The 27,219-nt window shown below is 40.0% G+C and overlaps 1 protein-coding gene across 4 annotated transcripts in view; it reads right to left on the bottom strand.

The window, feature by feature from the left end:
- Nucleotides 1-26,829, bottom strand: part of rc3h2 (ring finger and CCCH-type domains 2) — a 32,513-nt gene extending 5,684 nt beyond the window's left edge. The window contains exons 1-19 of one of the 4 annotated variants that reach the window (XM_042509064.2): nucleotides 26,255-26,829; nucleotides 16,906-17,234; nucleotides 16,702-16,819; nucleotides 15,919-16,152; nucleotides 14,731-14,906; nucleotides 11,757-11,957; nucleotides 11,475-11,607; nucleotides 11,072-11,190; nucleotides 9,762-9,874; nucleotides 9,050-9,364; nucleotides 7,555-7,757; nucleotides 7,128-7,435; nucleotides 6,538-6,684; nucleotides 4,200-4,337; nucleotides 2,925-3,113; nucleotides 2,575-2,824; nucleotides 2,054-2,138; nucleotides 1,201-1,408; nucleotides 590-753 (exon numbers count right to left, since the gene is read on the bottom strand). In XM_042509064.2, coding sequence (XP_042364998.2) covers nucleotides 590-753; nucleotides 1,201-1,408; nucleotides 2,054-2,138; nucleotides 2,575-2,824; nucleotides 2,925-3,113; nucleotides 4,200-4,337; nucleotides 6,538-6,684; nucleotides 7,128-7,435; nucleotides 7,555-7,757; nucleotides 9,050-9,364; nucleotides 9,762-9,874; nucleotides 11,072-11,190; nucleotides 11,475-11,607; nucleotides 11,757-11,957; nucleotides 14,731-14,906; nucleotides 15,919-16,152; nucleotides 16,702-16,819; nucleotides 16,906-17,136 — 3,332 coding nt within the window. In that variant the 5' untranslated portion in view covers nucleotides 17,137-17,234; nucleotides 26,255-26,829. Of the gene's footprint in view, nucleotides 1-589; nucleotides 754-1,200; nucleotides 1,409-2,053; nucleotides 2,139-2,574; nucleotides 2,825-2,924; nucleotides 3,114-4,199; nucleotides 4,338-6,537; nucleotides 6,685-7,127; nucleotides 7,436-7,554; nucleotides 7,758-9,049; nucleotides 9,365-9,761; nucleotides 9,875-11,071; nucleotides 11,191-11,474; nucleotides 11,608-11,756; nucleotides 11,958-14,730; nucleotides 14,907-15,918; nucleotides 16,153-16,701; nucleotides 16,820-16,905; nucleotides 17,235-21,156; nucleotides 21,437-26,254 lie in introns of those variants that run through there. The other 3 variants (XM_042509067.2, XM_042509066.2, XM_042509065.2) reach the window with 3 other exon arrangements.
- Between the last annotated feature and the right edge of the window lie 390 nt (nucleotides 26,830-27,219).

Below are 27,219 nucleotides of genomic sequence, written 5' to 3'. Positions count from 1 at the left end.
GCGGCGAAGTACACAGATTTTTCATGGAGTGCCGGCTGCTTGCTTTTGGCTCCCGTGTTGAGCAGTCGGATCATTAACACTGCATGTGCCGCAGCCCTGAACTCCGCGGCAGGCTCACGATCTGCAGTGATAGTTTCGACATATGGTCTATTTTTTTTTCCACAAGCCATGCGCGGATCTGGCAGGAAAATACACTAAATACTCTATTATGAGCAATATAAAGGATACCATACATGTAATATACATGATCTCACCATGATAAATGATAAAACATGCATCCAGTGCTTCCACAAGACCTGTCAGTTATGTCTAAAGACAGAAGGAGGGGGCAAACAGACATACAGAGACAGGCAGGCAGAGACACACAAGCAAGTAGGAACAGGAAGAGAGAGGCAGAGCTCTCCATTAGATTAGAAAGGAGCAGAGAAGGAGAATCGCTGCTGACCGGCACGAAGAAAAGCACTCTTGGTGTGATTGGCCAGGCAACTGCCGACGGGTGGCTGCGCGGCAATTAACATATCAGGGTGCTTCCGCATCCTGTGTGAACCCAGCGTGACCCTGTGAAGCACCAGTTACCATGGTAAATCACCTGAAGGCCATTTTTTTCAGCAGGTGAGTATCCATCTTTTCTGTCAAAGGACCCTCTGTTTGGGAGTGCTCCTCCACAGGAGAAGCAAGGAGGGGAGAGGAGCAGGGTGGGGGGAGGAGGTGGGAAGCATCCTGAGACTGCGGGGTGGCCAGGTCTAAACACTCCTGAGAGGCAAAGATGAAAAGGAAGATGAGATTCACGTGGACTTATTAAAGGAATACTTTAACCCCCAAACAACCATTTGTTTATCAGTTACTCACCCCGTGTTACGTTGAATTAATGGAGACATTTTTTTCGCAGGCCCCAGGTGAACAAAGAATCAATGTTGTCACACACTAACCCCTTTGACCTCAATTCATCAAAACTTTTCTCCGTTTTTGGATTGTCTTCTCAAATTCAATCTAACACAAGGTGAGTACCTGATACACAAATGGCCATTTGAGAGGTTTAAGGGTTTGAAGTCATCCTTTCAGAGATCTTTTACTTCAAATGTTGTGCTCCAAGCTTCAAAAAAATCCTTTCAGAAACAAAGAGTCAACACAGACAAAGTGTCCATGTGTCTTCCTCTACATGGTGCGTCATTCTGGGGTGATTAACAGTATAATACCAACCTGAGACTTGATCTCCTGGTGGTCGGAATCCTCCATGTCAAGAGCGCACAGTTCGAGCTCAATATCTCGATCCGGGTCAGGTTCGCTCTCGGCCTGTCCTCGATCCCGACTGTAGGCAGACTGACGGGCTTGCAGATCAGACACAATTTTCTCTCCACTGCTTATTGAAGTGCGACGGCAGTGTATCTCTGATGCACAAAGCTGCTCACTTAAACACACAGAGGTACAAACAGTTTTTTAGTGAAGTTCATTTAAATTGTAAATTTCTTGGTGTTAACATTCTTGGCATCGGTAAATAATTTGTATCACATTACAATTATGACATTGTGCATTAATAGCCTGGTAAATGGACACAATACATCTCTTTGTGATACTAAAATGGTCCTTAAAATCGCAGGTCAATATATTGGGAAACATTCTGTGCAACAGAGAGAGATCAGTGGAGAGGGCTTTCCTGACTCTCTTTCTTGACTTCCTAGTGGGGTTTTTTACCGACCAGCTAGCAGCACTATATTTAGTCTGACCACAGAGAGGAAATGACTGCAGCACAATGAGATCGGAGAGAGGGATGAGAGAGGACGAGTGGGAGAAAATGTGTTAACAACAATCAGGAATAAATTTCCATGTGTGCCCTGGGGTTTAAAGCAGAGAGAAATCTAACCAGTGCTGTGACATTGCCTTAATTATCTTCAATTTTTTTTTAGCAGGTTGTGAATTTAAAGATATGAATTGTGTCCTGTTAAATTTTTACTTCCTCCCATGTGTTTTCCTATAATTTCTTCACTGGAAAATAAGACTTTAAAAAAAGATTTAAGACAAAAAAAATACGGAAGTGCGTGCGAACACCATTTACCTCTCTAGGAAACTGGAGTGGCTGGAAGAGTCTGATCCTCTGGAGCTCCACCTGTAGTCGCTGTGATCCAAGTGGTGGTTGTAATCTTTAAAAGGAAAACCAAAGAAAGAAAAATGTTAACAACTGGAGAAAGAAAAAAATCCAAGCAACATTATTAAATTCTGTAACAAAAACAGTATGGAGTATGAAAATGACATAAGTATAAATAAATTATGGAAATGGAATTATAAATGAATAAATAAAGAAAGAAAGAAATACATGCGCAAGTACTAAAAATAAAAAAATAATACAGTAATGAATATTAAAACATAAATGCTAAATAAACACAGACATAAAGAAATTCATAAATAAAGAAATAAATGCATTAACAGACAAAGAAATACATATTTTTATCAAACTATCTATTTTAGAGACTTCAAAATAAACAAGCAAAAAAAAGTATTAAATAAAATAAATCCAACCAAAAAATACAAATAAACAATCATCATGATGAATAATTAAGGACTTTCATCCCATCTAACCTTTAAAGTTGATGGGGGTGGTGTTGGCGCTGCCTTGGCAGGCCGTGGCTTGGATAGGATCGGTGGTGTGGTAGCCGGTTCGAGACGCCCTGGATATGGCTCCCCACTTGGAGATAATGGGCCCCTCACTAAAGGGAATGATCGGGTCCTCATCTTTCAAGCGGCGGTAGTGATCTAATGAATGCAGCCATCGCTTCCCAACACCACCACCGCTAACGCCACTGCCTCCACCTCCGTTACTGTCCAACTCCTGCATGAGAAAACATGGACGCTGTTTGAACACAACCACACACTGGCGCAGAGAAATTTAAATGAAAAAAAAAAGTCTTCAGATGGATTTCTGCGCCTACTTTTGGATGCATGAGGAGTCTCACCGAGTGCTCTGAGCAGGAGTGAGCCGAGGTGTGTGCGAGCGTTTCGGGCTCAAAGGGACTGAGGCAGGGGCCGATGGTTCCACAGGACCACGGAGAGTAGCGCGCTAAGCTTTCCTCACCTCTGAACCTGCACCCCACACACTGGCCTCCACTGCTCTCCACATGCTGAAAGAGGAGAGATGTTTAAAGACGATGCACACCTTTGAACACTGTAGAGGCTTTACACGTTTTCCTACATGCCTACATGTGTTTTCTACCAGGAACTCCAATTTTCTCCCAAGTCCAAAGACATGCAGATTAAGTGGAGACTCTAAACTTCCCAGAGGTGTGAATGTGAGTGTGTATGGCTGCTAATGTCACATGTTAAGTGAATATTAAATATAAGGTATTAGTTTTAGAGAGAGCTCATACAGCTTATACCAGTGGTTCCCAACTGGTGTGTTGCAGTCCAAACTGAAAGTGACTTGCAATCATGTCAAGTTTATGAAAAACACACTTTTTTTTTTAAAGTACAGTAATTTTGCAGCACAGAGCTTTTATTTTGAAGTGCAGTTTCCTGCAGTAGAGTGAGAGTTTTTTGGCGGTTGCCTTCCATGCCTACGGGTTTGGAAGTCATGTTTTTTGAATCTGAATTTGAATATTGAATTTATGTTCTCGCTGTAACAGCTGACATGCTGCCACTTTGCTGCCATCCCTGTGGCAAACACTGGACATCATTAAATAGAAATATCCTGTCTTTCTCGTTTGCTCATGCTTGTCATGCAGAGACATCAAAATTAAATTCAGATCAGTAGGCAAGCACTTAAAAGTCATTGCATTGCATGTCTTAACGAAAACATATCTGACGTGCCGTTAAACAAAGCTTTACTCAGCCGAAAGCCTGAGTCACTGCTTGTTTAAGTCTCTCCTCTCGCTTTCTCTCTCTCTCTCTCTCTCACACACACCCACACATGCACACATGCCACGATTGTGCATTGCTATAATATCTCCCTCCACAGTTGCTTAGCAACTATCTCCCACTTAAATAGCATTGGGCACAGTTGAAGCGCAAGCTTTTGGGATAGAAATTAAATCCTACATATTTTAAAAATTGTAAAATACACAAGCAATTGATAACTCTCACTTTCAAGTGGCTGCGGTGACACTACTGGTCATGGTGGCATTTTATTTGTCATGCTCATGCCTATAAACGTCTTAATAATGCTCTGTGTGTTTGTGTACAGTATGTTGTCTCTCTTATTTGCTTTTTACCTCAGTTCCAAAATCGATGGTGAAGATGGGGGAGGACTGGGAGGGCCTGTTGGCGTTGTGATGGTGGTGATGGTGAGCCCACTGCTCCTGCTTTCTTCTGAACAGATCCTCATAGCCCAGAGGAACACGGCCGTAATCCTGACAAGGGAGCGTTGGACAATACATAAAGAGTGAGGAAGAGTAAAGAATACAGATACTTGTGTTAAAATAATAATAATATATTTAACAATCTTAATCAACACAATGTAATGTCACAATGCTGACATTTCTAAATATTGATATTTGATAGTATTTTGTAATAAAATTGAGGGTATAGAGTTTTAAATTTTGACTAAAATAAAAACATAATAAGGCCATAACATGAAAATGGTGACTTTTCTTTTCTTGGTTAGTAGCAGAGAGCAGCAGCATGACTGTAGTATTCATTGACAATAAGAGTAAGAAAGAGCAGCTCGTGCCGGTGTATTGATACTGCAGGAAACGAGTATTGAAACTGTTTCAAATATTCTGAATCGACTTGTACCGACATTCTTGAAACCACAAATCCAGAACTATCAGGTAGCAAACACTTTTGACTGAGGCCATGAATGAAAACCGATAAGTGCCATTTGGAGCCAAAGCAGACTGCTGGCAAACACATTACTTAAAAAATACTTTAGGTTCTCAGTTAAGTTAGGTGTAAAATCGAGTCTTGTCTGCTTCCATCTTTCCCCAATTTTAGGTGCTTTTATTGCATTTCATGTTGGGTTTAGGTCGAGAGAACACTGCAGAACATAAAATGCATAAACAGCTGTACAATATAATGCAATACATCAAATCTCTAGTTAAAAACACGCAAACTTCTAATGTTCCCTTTTTATTTAGACCCCAGACCCCTAGTTCGAAGAAGCATTATGAGGGGCCGTAAAACATTCTTGATTTCAAGGGGTGTAAGAAAATTTTTTGAAAAAGAAATCTGTCGGTCTATACCTTAGCATTTCATTCATTTCCGAATAAAAAGAAAACTGAATGAAATTGTTGTTTTTAAAGTTTAGATTATTATTTATTTATATAAGTTATAACTAACTTAAATGCATTTGAAATGTACATGCCTAAAACGTATGTATGATTGTTAAAAAAATAAAATATGTATACATAACAGACAAAGCTACAAAATGTTCCCACAAATGTCAGGAAAACTCACCTCTGATGCAATATTCACAGGAAGTAATCTGCTTAAAATTCATTATATTCACTCATTTTAAACAAACTCTCTACAGTCAGGCATTTGGGTTAATTGTACAGTTTATCACTTATTCTGTACTGTTATGTTATTCACTGAATATATAATATGCAATATTACTTAGTCAGGGTTTGTTAGTTTACTCAGCGATAGAAAAGGGGTCCCTTAAGGAAAAAGGCTAGGAAAAACTGCTCTAGAGAGTTGTTAATTCAAAATGAATATTCTTACAGTTATTAGTGTTCCGTATTAGCTTCCTGTATAATGCAACATCGTCTTTCCCAACATATAATGTACACACAGGTGGAAGGCAGGACTATTGCATTGTATAGTGATAATAAAATGTTTGTTTTCTCCTGCACAACTGAGAAATAATAATCTAGAAAGATCTAGAAACTATTCTTTCTTAAGACTTATTTTACTTTATTTGTCATTTGTTTGTATGAATAATCTCTATCACAGGTATGGTGGCCAGACAGCATTATCGGTAAAATAAACTGTAGTATGGTAGCAGTCATACTGGTAATACTATATGATGATGTGAGAGTGAGAGAAGAGAGTGGGGGAGGCAGAAACAGATTTGGGTGAGAAGTGGGAGGACTACAGAGGAGGCTGAAGCTACATACTGCAGCTCTGTGGCTGGCTGGGAAGGCAGAGGTCAGAGGATATATGTGGGAGTAAAAAGAGAAACCGAAGGACAGGAAATGTTGCCGAAAGGGATGCAGCTGTAAATCTGTTTGGTGTAAGACAGACCAACATCGATTAACACAGATGTGTCCACTGGATTTACTGGAAAGTACACAAGAGATGTTTCATGACGTCGAGACAAGCTTTATATTTCAATTGGCTCAGAGTACAGAATAATTAAAATATAGAGTTTTTAAGATGTTACGAAATAGATGCTGTGGTTGCAATACTATTACCATTGGAATAACGTCACTCAAACAAGCGGGAGAAGCTGCAGCCCAATTTTTAACAGATATATGTGTTAAACTAAACCAGTGATGCAGCAGTTACATCAGAGGTATGTTCATGTTCATCTAAAAATAAATCCTTCAAGCCAATCAGAGGTGAGCATTTCCCCCGGCCATGCTATAAGTTGTGCATTATTTCGCCTACCCTGTGTAGCCCTGCGCGGTGCTCGGCTCCAGAGCAGTAGTTGCTGTCTAGAGAGTTGAATCTCTCCCTGAGTGGAGGCTGGTAGACGGAGGAATGCAGCACCTCTGGAGGCAGTGAGTTACTCCTGGCGTCCTCTCTGTGGTACAGCTGTTGATGATAAGAATCAGTTGAAGTTACAGGATGATCAGATTAACTCAGAAACACAACATCACAGTTTTCCCCCAATCCTTTAAACACATATTTCCAGAAACTTAAGTTAAGTTTCTTTAAACTTAAACACAAAACTAAAAAGAGTTAACTATTTTGTCAAAACTCTACAACTCTCTTGCAAAACTAAACACTGAACTCAAATCCAAATCTTTATGTTTTTGTTTTGCTGCTTATTGTCCCTATAATGTAAAAACATTAATAGATAAAAAGTAAAAAAAAAAAGAAAGACTGAAACTGTGCTTAGAGTTTAGCAAAAGGGAGTCCTGTTGTTGATACATAAGCTTCAAGTTTTCAGAATTGTCTGCATAGTTTCATCTTTTGTGTGTATACAATGGAGAATAGCTGTAACACGGAAACGTGATAATCAAAAGACAGCTCACCTGAGGCCGCCATACTCTCCTGCTGTCATAGAGAGGAGCGTAGACACCATGAGTCGGAGCCAGAGGCCCATACTGAGGCTGGTGGGGATGGAAGGCAGGAGGCCCCATGCGATCTCTTGGCGCATGTGGTGGGTACCCCGAAGAAGAGGAGGAAGGTGGGTGTGGCGCTTGAGGGTCACTGGGGTAGGAAGATGGCGGAGGGCCAATTGAGGGCGGTAGAGAGGATTCTGGGACATTGGAGGATCGAAGGAAGCGAGCCATGCAGGGTTTGTGAGAAGGATGAAGAGTAGATTGGTAGTAGGAACCTGCTGGAGAGGAAGAGGAAGAGAAGAGAAAAAAGAGAAGAGAAGAGGAGAACTTTTTGCACTTTTCTAAGACAACAATAAAGCCCTTTTTTAGTATAGTCTTTATTGAAATATGGACTCACAGGTTGGTTGATAATGGGGTGTGTCATATGCAGAGTGGGGCTCCTGAAAGTACAGCTCTGACGCCTGAGAAGGATGTGGTGCACGCAGTACGAACTGACCATGTTTGGGAATAGGAGCACCACCATCACCTCTCCCAACTGTTGTCAAGGGAGACGACGCTGAAGAGTGGCTGACTGGAGTCCTGGGAGGTGAGATGGGCTTCCTAACAGAAAGAGAGATGACATAAAGAGAGAGAATAAACACGTGAATGCCCCGCCCGTTGATTTGGAGATATCTAAGATCAGACCTTCCCAACATCACCTCTCTGTAAAAATCAAATGCAAATATCCAATGTGAGCAAATTCACAGATGTAGTTACTTGTAAATGTGCATTTTATTAGAATAATTCTAATGTGAATAACAGAAAATAGGGATAATATCAGCACGTCATTGAAATCGACCCATATGGCTTTAAGATGAATTAAACCAGCAGGCAGTGATAAAAGGGCCCTTGCACCCCCACATATGTTGGCGGTACTGGTGGGACTCCAGCTAAAGCAGTCGTTCATTTCTGTGAACGTTGGATAATGCACGCAGAGTTTGGACCCTGGAGTGAGATATTTCACACAATGTAGTAATTCCAGCAGCCACTAGGTGGTACTGGAGGGCACATAAATTCCATGCGATTGTGGTTATTTGTAGACCAAACCATGAAAATTTCATTTAAAAATTAAAAGATAATGGTATGGCAAGGCTTACTTCCTGTTGCCAGTAGGTGGTGCAGCGAGAAACTTCCTGTTTGGCATGCATACTACCTACGGCATTCAAGGAAAACCTATAATCTTCACAACAAGGCATCGTCAAGGTCTTAAGGCTTTTCTTACCAAGTTTGAGCTGAATGTGTTCAACCAGCAAGGAGGTGCGTATCAAAATGTAAAACATGTAACTTCCTGTTGCCAGTAGGCTGCACTAATAAAACAAGTGAATATTGTCATAGAGATGTGTTCAGGGTGGGACTCTTATCAAACCTATGAAGTTTCAGGCAGATCGGACAATGTACACTAAAGTTGCAACAATTTCATGTATTATGGCGAAACATCAAAATTCTACGCTGCACCACAGGAAAACCATAAAAGTTTTGCACGGACCTTTGATAACTTTTCATCACTAAGGGGTTAAAACTGGATACATCAAATTTGAGGTCGATCAGATTAATCCTGCAGGACAAGTTTGCAAAAGCACTTGTCTAGATATAGCTAAAAATGAGCACAAAATTCAAAATGGCTGACTTCCTGTTGGGTTTTGGGGGGGGGGGTTTGTGCACTGTTTGGTGCTCGGGCCCCAGTATATAAAAATATAAAATATGAATAGAAATACAGTAAAAGTAAACAATTAAGCAAGTTGTTTTTTTAATACTTTCATGCAAGCAACTATGTGTAAAAGTATGTATTGGGTCCACATAAACAGAAATGCTAAACTGGAGGTAATATCAGGCTGGTGGAGGAATAATCTTACTGTTCAGTTGACCCTGACGAATTTCTGGTTGGTAGCCCGTTGGACCCGTTAGCCCCACTGGATCCATTTGGCACCGCTCTCTTCATTTCCTCCATCATGTCAGCCCCTCTGGAGATCAGCTGGGGGTGAGCCAGGCCGGGCACTCCCTCCGTCAGGGAGGTCGTGTTCTCCCCTGAGCCTTTGAGCCCCTGCCCCACTCCTGCAGACAGATCTGTGTGGATGTTACCTTCCATAGTGAAGGTTTTACCCATAACCCCTGGTGCTAATGGAAACGCACGCCCCACACTGCTGCTCTTCTTGTTCCTCAGTCGAAATCTGAGAAAGGACGATGGGGAAAATCAGTACAATGAGTCAAGGTTATATTTTGCTTACAGGAAAACATCTTAATAAACATGTTGTGATTGGACATTTGCGCTGAGGATCTCTTGCAAACCAATATATGATTAAACAGATCAAATCCATTTAAGAAGGGGCGCTTGGGGGAGGCTGTGTAGTAACAGATGAGACAAACTCTAAAAGCTTGTTTTTACAGGGCAGAGTGATTGTATCATGAGCTACAAATCCTCATGTAATGTAGATATTTATGCAATTTCGTTAAAATTATGGCTCTTAGTCATATACAGATAGAGTGATAGAGTGTCATCTTGCAGTTATAAAACAGAAATTGGAGTTATTTTCTATCTTGAGCAAGTGTGTGTGAGTGTGCGCTCACTTCTCCAGCTCATCCTGTGTGTGTGCAAATGTACAGTTGGTTCCTCGGGGACAGCCTCCCTGCTGACGGAGGTCTCGGCACATGCTGGTCTTATACTTGCTGTTGGTCTGAGGCTTCAAAATGCACAGATACAAAACACAATAACTCTCAACTCTAATGCATCTGAGTCTTTGATAAAATATTAACTTATGATTCTTTGACTGAAGCCGTAAGTTGTGATAATTATAATAAAACGTGGGTGACCCTTAATGATGATCAGAAGTTCATGTCAAGGTGTAAGTTAATGTTTATACAGTGTTCTGACAAACTTAATCCATGGTGATTCCTTTTTTATTTGAAGACTGCTTCCACTCATTACAATAGATGATGATGACAATTTAACAATGTATATCAAACATTACGCTGTGCCAGACAAAATAAATGATGTCACAAGTGAAAGCCCACAAACAGGCAGTTGTGGGTGAGGTAAATAAAAAAATACTCAAGTAAAAGCATTGTTACTTTACAACTGTATTGACTCAAGTAGAAGTAAATGTACTCATAAACATAACCATTTGAGTACTTGACTACTTAAGTAGCGAGTAACTTCATTAGATGAAGTGTATTATATCAGTCTATGACATTCAAACAGGCCCTCAACAAGTAAAAACAAATGAGAAGTGCATGGTATTTGTCATAACCAGAATCAGACAAATGACAAATATTGGCTGTTTAATCTCTTAAAACCAAACAATAAGAAAAAAAGAGAGGCTTGGACACAGCTTGCATCGTGTGTGCGTGCATGCATTTATTGTCCAAAACATAAACCTCCGTTCCATCTGCGTTGCTATGATTGATTAGTAGGCGATCTTATTTTTACGCACCAGACAATCACTGTCGTGTGTGAGCTCAGCTGAATATAAAAAGAGTTTAAAGCTAAATGTGTCTGTAAAAGTAGCAAGAAGTGAGTAACCCAATGTAACGGAATAAAAAAAACAAACATATTTTATCAAAAGTGAACTTAAGTAAAAAAGGGTAAAAGAGTTAAAAACACAAGCATCATATCTTTCATCATACATTTTCCTGTTGGGGATTATGACCAAATTTAGTACTTATAACATACTGCTATTTAGATATTGTACAAGTATTAATTTATTTAGAATGTACTCATATATATATATATAATAATTCTTATTATTCGTGCAATAATCCGCCTGGACTTGATCTATTTTTTAGTATGCATCTTTCCACTGTTTTTGATCTCTTACATTTCCTTCAGACAATTTAATTTCTTGCATCACTCTGTTATTTTTAATTATATTACTGTGTACCTGCGGGGCATCGTGGCTCTTCTTGCTGAAGTTCTGTATGAACTCCACCAGTCCATGAACCACCAATTTCACAGCCAGCATCACACTTTCCAGCTCCTCCCATGACGGTGCCGGGGCATCTGCACACAGATCAACAACACGGTCTGTTTAAAAGAGATACTTCACTCTGGTAGCAAAGCTCAGAACTTAGCATGTGCTTGACATAATTGAAATGAACCAATAATTTTAATCTCCTCTGTTGTGCCTGTTAATTGCGTTTTGAAATGCGAGCTCCACAGTGCGCCTAATTTCTTCTCTTTTGATTCTCATTAATCTTTGCAGAACAGCACAAGCTCTCTATTCTGACAAGCGTGAATCATTCAGCCTCATTAGCATTCACTCAGATGAGTACTGTTAAGCAAACCTGGGTTGTGGTCAATGTTGGCAAGTAACTCTAGGTGTGGTCTAAGGCTTGTGAGGTTGGCAGGGTCTCCTGTCCTCTGCAGAACGATGGTCAGCTCCTGAACGCTCTTTGCAAACGACTCGGGAGACTGCAGCTGGAGCAGAGGATACAAGAGGAGACATTAAATAAAATCAAGAATTAATTAATGTATTTATCCTGTGCTACTTTTCTCTGCAGACTTGTTAATATATGGCAATTGGAATAAAAACCTGTTACTAATAATGATTTGAATCACATGGGCACCTTGTCAATAATGGACTGCATATGTGACTTGTGCACGAGGTCTCCGTACAGCAGGGAAGACCACTGTTCAGGTGAAATTCGTAGGCCCGCCTCCATGGCGATGTGGACGATCTGAGCATCGTGTTCTCTCCGGAGAGCCTCGTACGTCCGAAACTCTTCTTTCAGCTGCATCAGTGAGGAGTCTTCATCACGCTTAGTCACCTGACAGGCGATGGAGGGAAAGAGAGAGAGTATCGGGGATATCGAGAGAAAGGAAAGTGAGAAGCGAGAAATAAGGGAAGGAGGATACGGATGATTTATTATCTTTTGTAAGACTTTTGTCCTTAATACAGAATAAATTAAAGAATGATAATTTTTCACTTCACCCTAAAATGGAACATCACCATTATTATTATAAAGCTGGCAGAATCAGCAACTTCTTTTAAATCACTTCTTAAAACCCATTTTGATAGACTTGCTTCTATGTGATGTCGTCTTTTTATTTATTTTACTTATTTTTATCTATTTCACCTTCTTAATTCATGTTTTATTTCTTTTATTTCCTGTTATTTATGGATTTGTTGCTTTCTGGTCTATCTATTTGTATTATTCCATATTGACATTATGCATCCTGCATCTTGCATTATGTTTCCTCTGCCTATATTTTTTCTAACTCCACCCTAGTTTCTTCTCGCTTGTGTTCAATTGGACTGTTCGGTTCTGCGTTATTGTATCACTGTCTTTGTATCCAATTTCTGCACTTTGTAAACTCTGTTTTTAAAGGTGCTATATAAAAAAAGTTATTATTATTATTATTATTATTATTACAGTTAACTAAGACTAAACTAAACATTACAACTGGTTATGAAAAAATTACATAACTTAAATAAAAATAAAAAAATATAAGAAAATAATATAAATAAATGAAACAAAATGTACTTACGAAACTAACAAAAATTTAAAAAACACAGTAAATGTCTTTAGTTTTAGTCTTTTGTCAATTTGGTCAAATTTGTTTGTTATACCTTATTAAACACTTTTTCTTCTAACGATAAACACACCAACACTATATCCACTCTGGAACCTTACTAAAACTGAGTTTAAAAAAATAAAAATAACTAAATAAATATCTTGTTTGTGTTTTGCCTTCAGTGCTTATTACATTACAACATTTTCAGTGACACTGGATAAAGGAAACACAAAATAAATGTACTGTATTTAGAAACCGGTCAGTTTGTCAGTATGTGGCGTCTTCAGACTAATAAACCCAAATTCAGATCAGACAAAGGGATTCCCACCTTCTCAGAATCTGCCCTATGAGTAATCATCACAAGACACCAACACACACAACCAGCTACTGTATCACTTACAAATCTGCCGAGCTCAACGGTCAAAACTACAAATGAAAAGAATCAGATTTCATTGGAATTTACTTTTGCTGCTGTCCATTATGTGTCTGTTTTCTCTCTGTTCCTGCACTTGCTATCTGTCTCTGCGCTGTCTGTCTCTGTCCTGTGAGGCGGGGCAACAAGGGCAAATTTAGACTGCTGTTACATCAGGAGCAGATAGCTGGCATTTCTGCCCTACCAGCAATGTCTGTCATCAGATATGATAGAAACTGCTGGTAGGACATAAAAATACACTCATGCACAGAAAATATATACACAGACTCCATATCTCTATTACATATATGACTATTATGCAATAAAAGGTATTAGTAATATGGACGACCCATTTAGAGATTGATAATGCTTTAAAAGTAAAGGATATATTATTATATATTATATTTTTTTGTCTTACCCATAGTGCTGTTTATCAAACTACATTTTTCTGGTGTGAGTTTCTGAGTGTTGGAGATGCACGTTGGCAGGTGTAGTTTGGCAAAAAAGAAAATAGTTCCTGCATGAAACTGCTCACAACAAGGTTGTGTATTATCTTGAGTAACTGGGTCAGGATTTCTGTAAAGATACTTTTCTGTTGAGTTTTTAAATGTATTTTCTAGCACTTTGACCACCACGAACTGAGTGCCATTTAGTTCCATTATATTGGGCAGACATTTCTACGGCCGATATTTTCAACACTTGGCAACTCACATCAAAACAATCTAGATTAATAAATAGCACTGCAGGTCTTTCGAATGTATTTAAACCTTTGAAACCTAAGGAAATTGGTCTGATTTCTTTTGAAAACATGACTACAAACTTACTGAGCAAATTTACAAGAGGGAACCTGCAAATGAAATTAGTTTTAGAAATTAGGAAAAGAAAAAGACCTGAAAATTAGTTTCAAAAGATATAGAGAAAGAGAAAGAGAGAGAGAATCATTAGAAAAAAATAAAAGAAAACTAATTATTATGAACTATTTTATCGATTTTTTTGATCATTATTTTGTCTGTTTGTCACCCTTTTTGTTTTTGTTTTTTTCCCCTTTTTTCTAAATTTAAGATAACTTGCTGTAGCTCATATCTTGTAAGTTCTTCCAATGTTTTTTCAAGAAATCAAGACAATTTAACCAGATTTCAAAGGGGATAATGTCACAGTGGGTGATATTTAGTTGGAGCTCAATCAACAGCTGAAAAGGGGTTTTCAAAGCTCATTCAGGCACTTTTTTTTAGAATATCACTGATTCTGTTTACCTTGATTTGACAGACTTAATTCAGCGGATAAATCAAACTGACAAAAATAAGTTTCAGAGAGAATAGCAGCTGTAGCTCTCATAGGAAATTATTCTTTGTAACACCTTCTCTGCAGTAAAGAAATATGTGGTGGTAAATGAGGATCTATTTAAACACCCCTCTTTTAATCAGGTCATTCATTATGGCTTGGGTTCTTGGGACAGTAGCAAATTGAGGTTCATTTGTTCAGTTTGATGTACATTCAAAGAGCTGTGGATAGCTTCTTGTTTTAAAAAAAAGCTTAATAGTGCCCAAATGTCCTTGAATGAGCACATATTTGTGTGTTGGATGAGTGTGCACGCTCATTGATGTTGCCTGTACCTTGAAGCAGGAGGCCCTGTAGAGAAGCTGCACCACGTGGCCTATGCTGGTTTTGGAAGCCTGGGGGAACCGAGCCTCAAGCTTCTGGACAACAAACAAAACCAACACCTTCCTGGACAAAGCTGAGCCGTCCTCCAGAGCCAGTAAAACTAACTTCAGAGCATCTTCTTGCATAGCTGATGATGAAGAGATAGAGGCAGCGTAGGGAAACAGTGGAGGAGGGCAAGAAGTCGGGGTGATGGGAGGAAGGAAGAACACATATTTTAATAAACAAACCAAACAAACAAATCTATTTCTAACACATAGAGGTTATTAGAAGCAGGTGTCCTCAGACTTTCAAATGAACTCATTCTGTTATCATGATGAGAAACAGTATCCCAGTCAGAATCTGCCCTATGAGTAATCATCACAGGACACCCGGTACATTCACCAGCAGGCAGTTTGATGAGGCAGACGAAACAGACAATTCAAAAGGCAACTTCTGGACACAATGAGTCAAAACAAAACCAGTCGTTTTTTAAGTGGGTCATCACTGCGTTTACAGCCGCAATTGTGCCACAAAAGCAAGTGTGTTTTTAGAAGACTTTGGTAGCATTTCCAGGAGCAACTGTGCCAGCAAAAGTGGACATTTTTTTAGCAAGATATTGGCGGGATTTCTAGCTTTAAATCTGCCACCAAAAATGGGAGTTTTCAGTATGACATCTGCAGCTTTTCCATTCATGATTATCCAACTAAAAGCAGTGTTTTCTAGCAAGACATCGGTGGCATCTGTAGAAGTAACTGTGCCACCGAAAGCGGGCATATTTTAGCGAGACAGCGGCAGCATTTCCATAGCATCTGTGCCATCAAAAGCAAGTGTTTTTTGGGGAGGGGGGTGTTGACGCCATTTTTAGCAGTAATTGTGACATCAGCGACATTTCTAGCAGCAATTGTGCCATTAAAACTGATATTTTAAGACAAAACATTATCTTTTTCGTACCATAACCATGTGGTTTTTGCACGTGAAAATAACCACACATTCACTATGTTGGGTACTATGTAGGTTGGTCGCATGACTTTTTACTTTTATTTTTAAGATCTACCTAAATATACATTCTGTATTCATATATTGCCTTGCGTCACAGATCTATCTGTCTGAGTCTTGGCTTTTTTATTCATATATGTGCACTGTATGTCATTCACACCCACCAGGTCCCAGGAACTGGCAGCCCCGCGCCCTCACTGCTGCCCAGAGGTTGGCAGAGAGCTGCTGGGGGTTCTGATGCTGCAGGATGAGCTCGGTTACAGTTCGTTCCCCCAGTGAGCGGCCTGCCCGCACTGCCCGAACACGGCCCTCCTCCTCCACCAGCTGGCAGTTGACCAAGGTCACCAGCTTCCTCTGCATGGGCCGGCTGAGCACGCTCGGACTCAGAGTCGCCACACCTGCAAAAGTAGTAAAACAGTGTGGAACTTTATTGTAACTGAAACATTTACTTCCACTTTTTCATTTGATTGATTCTGTCTCAATTCAATTCTGTTAAAGTCTGTTATAAGCAGCTATTTATGTGGGTGTAAGGGCCTCATCATGGAAGCTATGAGCCTTAAAGGTTCATCTAATCTCCCACCAATGCTTCCTGCTTCTTGTGGAACCAGACATGATGAAGTGTGAATTGTCGAAATGACCAAGTTTATCAAAAATGACGAATTCTACCAAAGTATCGTCACCCAGATTGGCTGAACAAACAACCGGAAACTACTGGTCTGTTCCAGTCGGGTTAATCTTTCTTGTCTGGTTACGCAAAGAGCTGAATTTTCCATCAGTACAGCAGCTTTCAGGCGTCATGAGAAGTGTGAAAAGCATTAATGCCAAATTGCACATTCAGCTCAACTGCGGCCCACGCACATTTAGTATGAAGAGCTTCATTCTCTTTCACAGATGTCCAAAGATCTGAAACTCTACCATCAAAAACAGAGATGCATCACTGCACAAACCTTTTGCTCCGCTAATAGGCTTTAGGTAGAGAGCCAGCTCTTCCACACACACTCTGCACACCTCATAGTTCTCAACTTCTGCTGCAGAGTTCAGGCTCACCGGCTGCACATCTGGAACCTAAAAGACACACATTGTGAGCACACGCAAAACACAGAGACACATAAAGTTTTAATGCAAACTAGCTGTCTTTCTCCCTGACTCACCTGAGCTCCGACCAGCTGCAGCAGGGCACAGTTGACGGGCAGCAGGTCGATATCAGTGCTAATCGGCGTCTGATCGAAGGGGCAGGCCTTGCGGTGCAGTTTGTGTAGGCAGGTCTTACACACCGTGTGGGAGCAGCCCAGGCTGATGGGCTGGTGGCCGCTGCTGTCAAACTCATTGTAGCAGATGGGACAGGACAGGAACTCTGTCCACTGGGCCGCCTGCACTGGCATCCTGCCACCACGCCACCGAGGGAGGCGCCACTGAGCTCAGGGGGAATGCATGTCAATGAGCCCAGAACGCAGCTCCTGCTCGCCAGTGCCGACGATGACTGTGAAGAAGTGGACACAATGTTATGTAGAAGTAATTTTGTAAAGACAAATGTTGACGCAATACTGTAACTAGAATTACTGCCTTGTGGTTGTATGCTCCTGCAAAGCCATCAAGCTGCAGTTACAGTTTCTATTCATGACCATCAAAATGTAATCAGTTCATCTTTGAGTCCAAGTAGATGTTTGTGCCAAATTTGAAAAAACTGCCCTCAAGTTGTTCTTGAGATATCGTGTTCACGAATTGAGATGTACGCAAGGTCACAATGACTTTGATCTTTAACTATTAAAATCTAATCCATTCATCCTTGTCACGAGAATGGGATGGTTGGACAGATGAATGGATGGACATCTGAAAACGTAATGCCTCAACTAGTGCTGCAACCAATGATTTTTATATCTTTTGTTTCTATGGCAGGGCTATAATTACATCATACAATGAAAAATATAGAGACAAATATGCACAAAATGTCACCCCAGTTATATTAATAAAATAAACAAATTGCCATGTTGGGACAGACCACCACACACCACCCCCCACAATAATATTAGAAAATGTAATAAAAGGATAAATAAAAATGACAAATTGCCATCATTAATACTACCAGCTATAATATTACAGTATATTTCAGTTCTGCGTGTGGTTTGTCCAAATGGTGTTGCCGTACCCCAGCAGAAGCCATTGTGATTGCTGTGGGTAGGTAGAGATGTACATTCACTTTCAAATGTATTTAAAAGTAATGTAATATGATTATTAAAGTATCAGTCACTTGTCATGCAGTGTGTGCAATTTATCTAGACAGTAGTGGCTTTCAATTATTGCATATTTGTATAGTATACTGTCCAGCTGTACTGGCTCCTGTTAATAGAATATAAAAGGAAATGACATCCCCCCAGCAGATTCGGTCCCCCTTAATGCGGCCTGCATGGCTACGGCCCTGATCTATAAACAAGAAATAATGAAAATGTTTAATCCATTATGAAAGCCAATTAATATTCTGTCAGTTTACTACTTCATTAATAGACTAATTGTTTCAGCACAAACCGCCACAAATTAAGCACTTCAGATAATCCACCACATGGCATGACTCAGCATATAAGGAATCATCACAGTGAGTGTGCATGACATTACAAATAACAGAACTTCACAAGAAAAGCATTACACACTGGGATTTGCAATAACGTAGACCTCCAATTGCAACTTATATTGTAAAAGTTTTATTACAGAGCTCATTAAAGTTCACTATATGCATGAGCACATGGTTGCATATTCAGCTGCTTGCCCTAAAAGATTTGTCTTATCAAACTACAAACTACTACTTAAAGTCAGCTTTTGCTATGGTGCATTATCAGTTATACAAATGTGACTCCATAAGAAAATACATATAATCTATACAGATATTTACAGAGAGAAAGTTGTAAAATCCAACAGACAATGACGTGGTGTTCAACAAATAAAGGAGCAGCATAAATATCATTATTCTCCGAGCTCTGTAAGTGCAATAAGCATTTAGCTAAGTACACAGGCAATCTTCAGCCTCTCACGCTACAAAAGTCATAAATTTATTTAATTTAATGTGGGCTGTAAAAGTGCTCTCTCCTTCTCTCCTTAAAGAGGTAGTTGCCAAGTCTCGACACAGCATTAAAAGACCTTGCTGTGAAACATAATTTGTACGGAGAGTCCAGGTCTATATTTCACTCATGTCATTACAAACATGGATTATTTAAACGACATCATCAAGATTACAATGACAACAAAAGTAGGTATACAAACTACATTCATTTAACAACGCCATATTCCTAAAATCAAATTACATCCTGAAGGCAACTGCCTCAAAAATAAAGGTCCAAAACTTAGTACTGAGTACTAATTTAAGAGCAAGATCAGTCTTGCAGAATCATCTTGGCTTCCACTTCCCTTCTGATAAAGACTGAGCTCATGCTGAATCATTACAATACTGAATCATGATAAACACAAACAGGATCCGCAGTTTGGGACAGATAAAGCTGAATCACAGCAGCGGCCGGTTTCTGGGAAAGTTTGCAGGCCAAAGTGTTGGTTTATGTTGAATGTTCCCAAACATCTTTTACAACTGATTCTCATTCAGAGCACAATTTGCTGTACACAGTGCTGACCCAGGCACAGTGAAATAAAGACATAAAACACTGCTTAATTGGAGATTATTTGGGGAGGCATCAAAAGCCCCATATGGGCAAGGGTGTGAGTCGTTTCTACATTGTGGAAGACACTTATGAAATGGGGTATTTGGGGGTTTTATGCACCAATGTATGGCTTAAATTCTCTGCTACTTCATATTTTTACTATGGGGGAGTGGGTGACAAATGCATATATATCCTAAATATTGAGTATGACATGTTCCCTGCATCCCACCCAAAATCCTATACTTACAGATGAATTAACAATTACTCTAGTTACTACAGGATAGCATTTTCAGGGTTTTTCAGCAGGCAGCAATTTTACTTTAATTGAACTTTCGATGTTCTGAAAAAAGTAATGCAGCATTTTAAATCATATTATTTATTAAGCAATTTTGTAAACTCCCCCAATGAGAAAAAGTAAGGTAATAAAAAAAACTTTTGCATGTTTCAACCCAGAAATAGTCGGATCCTTGTGAAATTAGTGCTCTTAAAAACAGTCTATTTGTATTTCAAATCGTAATTTTATGGCATATTCGATTTAGTCAAGAGACACATCAGCATTTTCATGAAGACGCAGGGGAGATTCATTCTTCTGAACAAAACCTCCACTGCAGAGCAAATAACCTGCACATTTTGATAGGCATATCAGCACTGTTATGTTTTAGTATTGTTTCTTAAAGCCACATAAATTCTATTCACTTAAAAATAAAACAGATCATCTGGGACAGGATTGTATGCTGTAGTCTAGTAAAGTGATAAAAAAAAGTAAATGTGGGTACAACAAAAATGGAGCCAGCAACTGACAGAGCTGATGAGCAGACAGATATGTGGGAGAAGTTAAAGTCATCAGACCTAAATCAGCTCCCTTTATGCTTTACTTTGGTTGGGAATTTCAGAATTTTAGTTATTCTTCTTAAAAATTCCACTTTGTGCATTTTTTGAAAACACTGCATACCAGAAAAAAGTTCTTACCTAACAGTGTGCAGTATAACGTGGTATATAACTTTCTACAATTTCCTGTATGCTATTAGATGTATCATTCCATTAACCAAAAGCAAAATCGTATATACAAAATACACAAACATAAAAAGTACCATCCTTCTGACTCCATTATTCAAAGTGTTTTAGACAAAGCGTGCAGACATCCAGCAGCACCTGTTGCTTTTAGAGTCTGTTGCATCTGTTCAAACTGCTCACCAAAATAACAGCTGGTGCCCTCACAGAACAGATGCCATAATAAAATGAGCAAAAAAAATGTGTCCAAATGGATTTAGAGATACAGTAAAAGACACACACGCACACACACACACAAAAAAACAAAAAATAAACAGTGCAACAAGAGAAGGAATGAGATTTGAGAGGACAGAGCAGCTTAGTTAACTGGCTATACAAGTTTTGAAAACATGCTGCAACCAGCTTGTGGTCCTGAGAGCCAGTACAGCTAATTGTCTACTAAATGTGCATGAAGAAATTTTATATTTATATATATATTTATGTGTCTATTAAAACTACAGCATGCCCGTGTCCCATATTAAACATGTCTGGAAAAATAGCATGCAAAAAATAGATACATCAAATCCTTTTACAATATGAACACGCTAGCAGCAGTGGAATGGAAAAGAAGGAACTGTCCACATTATGCACGCGCTGCAGGCCACATTTTACAACAAATAATCCGAGAGCTTCCCCACAAAATGCTTTTTTTGTTGCATTTCGTATCATAATATACTGCGACCTTTCAGTTATAATGCCAGTTATACGCACCTTCCAAACTGCCCACGGCGCGCGTTTGCTCCTTGTCCGCGTGGACAGCTCCGCTCTGGCGTCGCGCGTCATATTTCCTTCCGCGCCGGACTCAAATATAACACTGATTACGGCTATCTATCCCACAAACTGCTAAACCACCGTCTCGGGAAGAGTGAGGCGACGCTCATGTGGTGAAACGGGTTTAGGGGGAGGTCGGCGGGGTGGGGAGATTTATCCAGGCGCGTGAGCCTGGATACAAAATCTCTTTTCCCGCTTGTGCGCAGATTAGGGAGTGGTGCAAACTCTGGGGGCAAGTGTTGACCGTCACGTTGACAGCCACCTGTTCCTGCTCTGAGCAACTGCTACATCCTGTTTTTTACAGAGTCCTTCCCTAGCAGAATGCAAGAGGTCTGGCCTTAGCTCGCGCTCTACCCCGCTGTGTGTCTCTGTGCAAAAAATCCTGCGCACATCATGGCTGCATACAAGTGTGGGCACTGTCACACCACAGTTACACTCATAATGTGCATGAGCACCCAACAATACATGGAGAGTCCAAAATACAATGATGCACACAAGACTTACTTACACACACACACACACACACACACACACACACGTTCACAAAGGCCCCCACAGTCATGAATAAGTCTTGTGACAGGGAGGAGTGGGCGTGTTGATGTATTGTCACAGGAGACCTCCACTTCCTCATCAGGCTTCTCTCCTTCACTGGCAGAGATGGAATGTAAATTAAGTACATTTACACAAGTACTGTACTTCAATGTGAATTTGAGGTACATGTACTTTCTGTGAGTATTTTCTTTTCATGCTAGTTTACACTTTTTCTCTACTACACTTCAGAGGGAAATATCGTATTTTTTATGTCACTACATTTGTCTGACACCTTTAGTTGTTTTTTAAATACGTGTGTGTGTGTGTGTGTGTGTGTGTGTGTGTGTGTGTGTGTGTGGGTGGGAAGTTTTTGGGTTGTTTTTTTCTTTTTTAATAATTTTTAGTTTGGGGGTGTTTTCTTTATGATGTTTAGATTTTTCTGCAGTGGGTACTTTTACTTTTAGTACTTTAAGTAAATTTTCCTGATAATACTGTCTTACTTTTACTTAAATAACATTTATGACTTTAAATAACAATGCATGACTTTTACTTGTAACAGAGTATTTTCACTGTGCTATATTAGTACTTTTACTTAAGAAAGGGATCTGAACACTTCTTCCACCACTGCTCACTGTTTATTTTAAAATAAGGAAATTGACCTATGAGCGTTATTCTTTCAGGCTTGTTCGTGCCTGCAATTCACCCACTACAGTGCAGAAAACAAGAGAATGTGCCATTTAAACAGGCCCAAACATCAAGAAAGATGCAGCACATTCAGTGTCCACTTTGAAGAGCAAACTATCACTGAAAGTGCTGAAAGAAGGCTTCGTAGATCTAAGCAGTGATTTGCTGTAGTGGCCTGTAGAGCCACCCACTCTGCTGAGCGGAGGATGAGAAGTACATTGTGTCTTTACAGCCAACAGTTGGCGAGCTATCATCTGGCTCAGGACAGTGAGTCCTCACTTGGCCCCCTCCGTGTGGGGGAGGGCATCTGGAGTTTCCTTTGGCATGTCTCATAAAGAAGGAAAGATTGTTTTGAAAGAGTGTTTTTCAGAACATCGAGGTACATTTCCATGACAGGACGATGTTTTGGCCCCATCTCACTTTTATTAGATTTGGACTTTGGTTTAGTTTGGTCTCTTGATGAGACTTCCTGCTGGGTTAAGGTTAACTTCGGGGTAAAGGTTGATGTTCTCACATTGCTAGTGAAAGGTCGGATAGAAATAAATCAGGTAGACTGGCACTTCCATGGGCTGAGATCACCACAGCGCCTGCAAAATATCATGCCAAGGAGGAAACATCTTGCTATTGTGCACAATAGCACAGCTTTCAGGAGCATGTTGTTAGCTTGTCATGGCTGTTTCCCATAGAAACAGGGACTCTGAAAACAACAACGCAACTGAAAAGGGAGAGCAGAAGTAAGCAAAATACAGCAGTCAACCACTGAAAGGCTCATCCAAGCAGTACACACACTCATGCATGGTTAGCTTATGGTTGGAGTTTGCGATAAGGTTAGACGTGTGTTAATTATGGCTGGATGTGGCTGTTATAAGGTCATTTCATCCTACACGTGTGTGTGTTTCATTAGTTTCTGATTGTGCTGTGCCAATGAAATTTAACTTGCAACTCCAGCTTGAGTATTTCAGTAGGCCCAGTGGAGTGAGCTGGCACAGTTACCTCTATTGAACCTCAGGATCTGTCGAGAAACACATAAGGGACAGCCGAGCTACATCAATATGTGTATAAATACGGTTGTGTTATATGGAAGAAGAGCATTTGCATTTAAAGCCAATTTTAAGCTTAATAAATGATGGTTACATGTGTTTGACTGACATCATGTTTTAGCTCTGACAGCTTTAGCTCTCGACTGTCAACTAACAAATAAAGGCAATAAAGTGCTAGTACAACAAAAATCAAGACTGTCAACTATGAAAAAAAAATCCAAGATAATAGCATGCAAGAAACGTCTCGTTTGTCAACAATCAAATAAAGGTAAGAAAATGAAGTACAAGATAAATATTGACGATCAGCTTCCAAATAAAGTATAAGTGCAAGAATAATCAGTGCCAGACCTCTCACATTCAGTGCCCTCGGCAAGATCAAGTACATGCAAGAACAATATCAACTACCAAATAAAGGCAAGAGAACTAAAGACAAGTTTAAGAAAAATCTAGTCAACAAACTGGCAAATAAAGCAGGAAAAAACAAAGTACAAGTACAAGAAAAATCCCAACTATCATTTACAAAATCAAGGCTAGAAAATGAACTGTCAACTACCAAATAAAGTAAAAAATAAAGTTCAAGTACAAGAAAATCTCATCTATCAGCTACCAAATAAAAGCAAGAAAACAAAGTATGAGTACAAGATAAATGTTGACTATCAACTGCCACATAAAGAACAAAAAAGCCAAACTCTGACTATAAAGTGCCAAATAAAGGCGAGAAGATTAAGTACAAGTACAAGGGGAAAAAAATCTACAAGTATGTTCGGTTTATGGATCCACAAACAGCAACAATAAGGGATGAGCTGTCAGGGTGGTTAAGGCAGCCCTGCGTCATCTGATGGATAAAAGTCATGCTCACATCTGCCAAAAACTTTTCTATGCACACATACACACAAACAAAATAGATGCATGGGTATGGACATACACAGAGCTTAAGTTGGACCTGACGGAAAGTGATCTTAAGTAATATGAGAACCCCTTCTCGCTGTCACCATGACCCCTGAATTAGAACATTCCAATTAGTGTGTGTGTGTGTGTGTGTCTGTGTGTGGGTGTGTGTGTGTGTAAGCATGTGAGAGTGTGTGATGTAAGGCACAGATTTACTAAATTAAGACAATTCACACACAAAAAAAATCCCCAACAACTGAGTAACTATCACTAATCAGCACAAAACAAAGGCCTCATTCTATGATTCAATACTGTAATCACCTCTCCACTTCACTTATTTTGAGAAGTATGATCACCCACGCAATTTTAAGTACCCTTTTTGGTATTTAAAAAAAAATTAAATAACACTCATGACTCACTGTTCATCACTTTTGTAAATGTGACCTTTAAACTTCAATTAAATCCCCCTAAATATGTCTTGAAGGCGCCCCTACAACATGAGCTACAACCAGAATTTTAACATAAAGTCATCTGCAGAGCCTTCTGGGAAATACTTGGGTAAAGCACAACACCACTGAAACTTCACACCCACCACAATGCTGAAAAAAAACACTGAAAAATTCTATTTCCAGTACAGACAGGCAAGCTAAAAAGAATATCAATTCAGCCTGAGTGAAACTATTTGTCTGAAAATCCATTTCTGTCAACAACAAATTAGATTGTGCATACATGCACAAGAACTCTAAACTTTCTGTTTCAGTGGTTCAGGAGGCAAAACTTCTCAACTTAAGTGAAAGCAATACTTGAAACCACAGCAAGCAGGTAAACGATGAAGAGAAAGTTACATTTTAACCTCAATGATGCTTGTTAATCTCTTCAAAAACTCAACAGGCACACAGACTCAAGTGTAAAGTACTCTGGGAAGTATAAGTTACAAAATGCACTTTTAGCTGCTTTAAAATATTCTATTTATGGCATTATCATACACATCATTTTGATTTGTTTTCATATTGCAGCTCTAATGGTTCCAGAACAGCTCCTGTGATATTTGAAATGTTTCGCTCCATAATTCATTGCAGGGTTACTACAGTTGTTTCATGTCTTGTTTTTGAGTGTTCAGTGGGGGTATGTGGGTCTGTGTGATTAACTATTCATGAGGTCTGTCATCACAGTGTGTGGGGGTAGTGTATGTATGGTAGAAAGGGCAACCATACAGCACATAAAATATAGGCCTACTTTATTACGCTGGGAGATGTGTCTGCAGTAACAGGAGTAACCAAGAGTTATGCAATCTCAGTTTCTTTGCAGCCTCGGGTAATATTGTTAGACTATCAGGTTGCTTGCAGTTGCAAATCAGCAGGTTATAGAGTAACCTCAACATGACAGGCTGCTGTACACTTAAACTTTAAGATGTCAGTACTGCATTTCAGACTGAAGGCTACAGTGAATAATGTGCACACCTGAACTTGGAAACAGCTGCTCAGGAGCCAATCTGAGTGCAAAAGTGACTTTCCTCCACAGTGATGCACCTATCCTCACGCTTGGGAGGGTAACATCAATAGTCATTATATCTACAGTTTCATGTGGCTTTACACCATGCAATAACTGCAACTCTTTCTAGAAAACCCTGCATGTGCATTCGTATCTGGCCCACACAAGCAGCCTTCTTATAATATTCCAGCAGCACCAGTTGCAGCAGCAATGGATGATGAGCTGGTTGTTTAATGGCACAATTTATGAAATCTGTAGCTGCTAAACGGTCTGTCATTTACAGCTGTGAAAAACAAAAACAAAAAGATATGAGCACGTAATGTCAAAGGCTTTGCACACATCAAACAAAATCTCGATTTGGGGAGCAGGAGAAAGTAGCGCGCACCTCTGGATAAGTCACTTACCTCACGCACTACACAGGAGCACCAGAATAAACATGTTCATAGACATCCACAGAAGCGCATCAAAATGATACTAATAATAAAAAAAATCTTCATCAGTTGCAAAACAACCGCAGCAGCCAGCCCAGGCAGACAAATCTTGAAGCGAGGGTGATTTGGTTCTGCATTTCAGAGCGTAAGACACAGGTCCCTTGGTCCAGTTTTGATCTTCTGCCCCCCTTTTCGATAGTACATGACGGACACGTTCGCTCAGGTACAGTGAACCACACACTCTTGGTTTGACAAACCGGGGCTGAGAGGAGATGGTGGTATCGCTCCGCCGGTGATGGTGCCTGAACTGCGCCTCAGAGTCACCGCCGAGCTGCACAGGCGGACAGCTGCTGCACCGATACACGCATCCTGCATGCTCCTACCCCGAGACGAGGTTCCGTTCACCCTCCGACGGTTCAACAAAATGCTTGTGCGTAATTGTCGGAGGAGCGGCGCGGGGCACTATTTTAATGTTGAGAGCAAGGATAAAAAGATGTAAAGGGGCAAGCCGGAACAAGCCGCTTTTCGAGGCGTGGGCTGTCTGGTTTTAAAGGAACAGAGGATGCGCTTCGACAAGTGCGCCTGTCAAGAGGAAGTTCACACGAACGCACGCAGTTCCTGCTCGCTTTATTGCAGCCCTGCGTTTAGAGAAGTGGAGTAGCGGAAGAAAAATATACCCGAGTTCAGTTTGCCTTCCTCATTACTGATAATATTTACTTTCACATAACATAACCATACACACTCGCGTTTCAACCCTTTGAAACCTGGATCAACATCACTTTTCTTGTGCTGCTTTTAAACGCCTTTCACAAGTATTTAAACCTTTGAACCCTGAGCAAACTGGTTTGATTTCTAGTCAAGGGGGGGGAAAGGCAATGTGCAACTTTTAAGAAATGTTTATCAAATTGCAAGAAATAATCAGGTTTAGAAAATATTAT

Source organism: Plectropomus leopardus, chromosome 20, assembly GCF_026936395.1.
Source record: "Plectropomus leopardus strain MGB_pleo_1.0 chromosome 20, ASM2693639v1, whole genome shotgun sequence".
Lineage (NCBI taxonomy): Eukaryota > Metazoa > Chordata > Actinopteri > Perciformes > Serranidae > Plectropomus > Plectropomus leopardus.
Note: the sequence above shows the minus strand (reverse complement) of the source record. Positions and strands in the feature narration are given on the sequence as shown.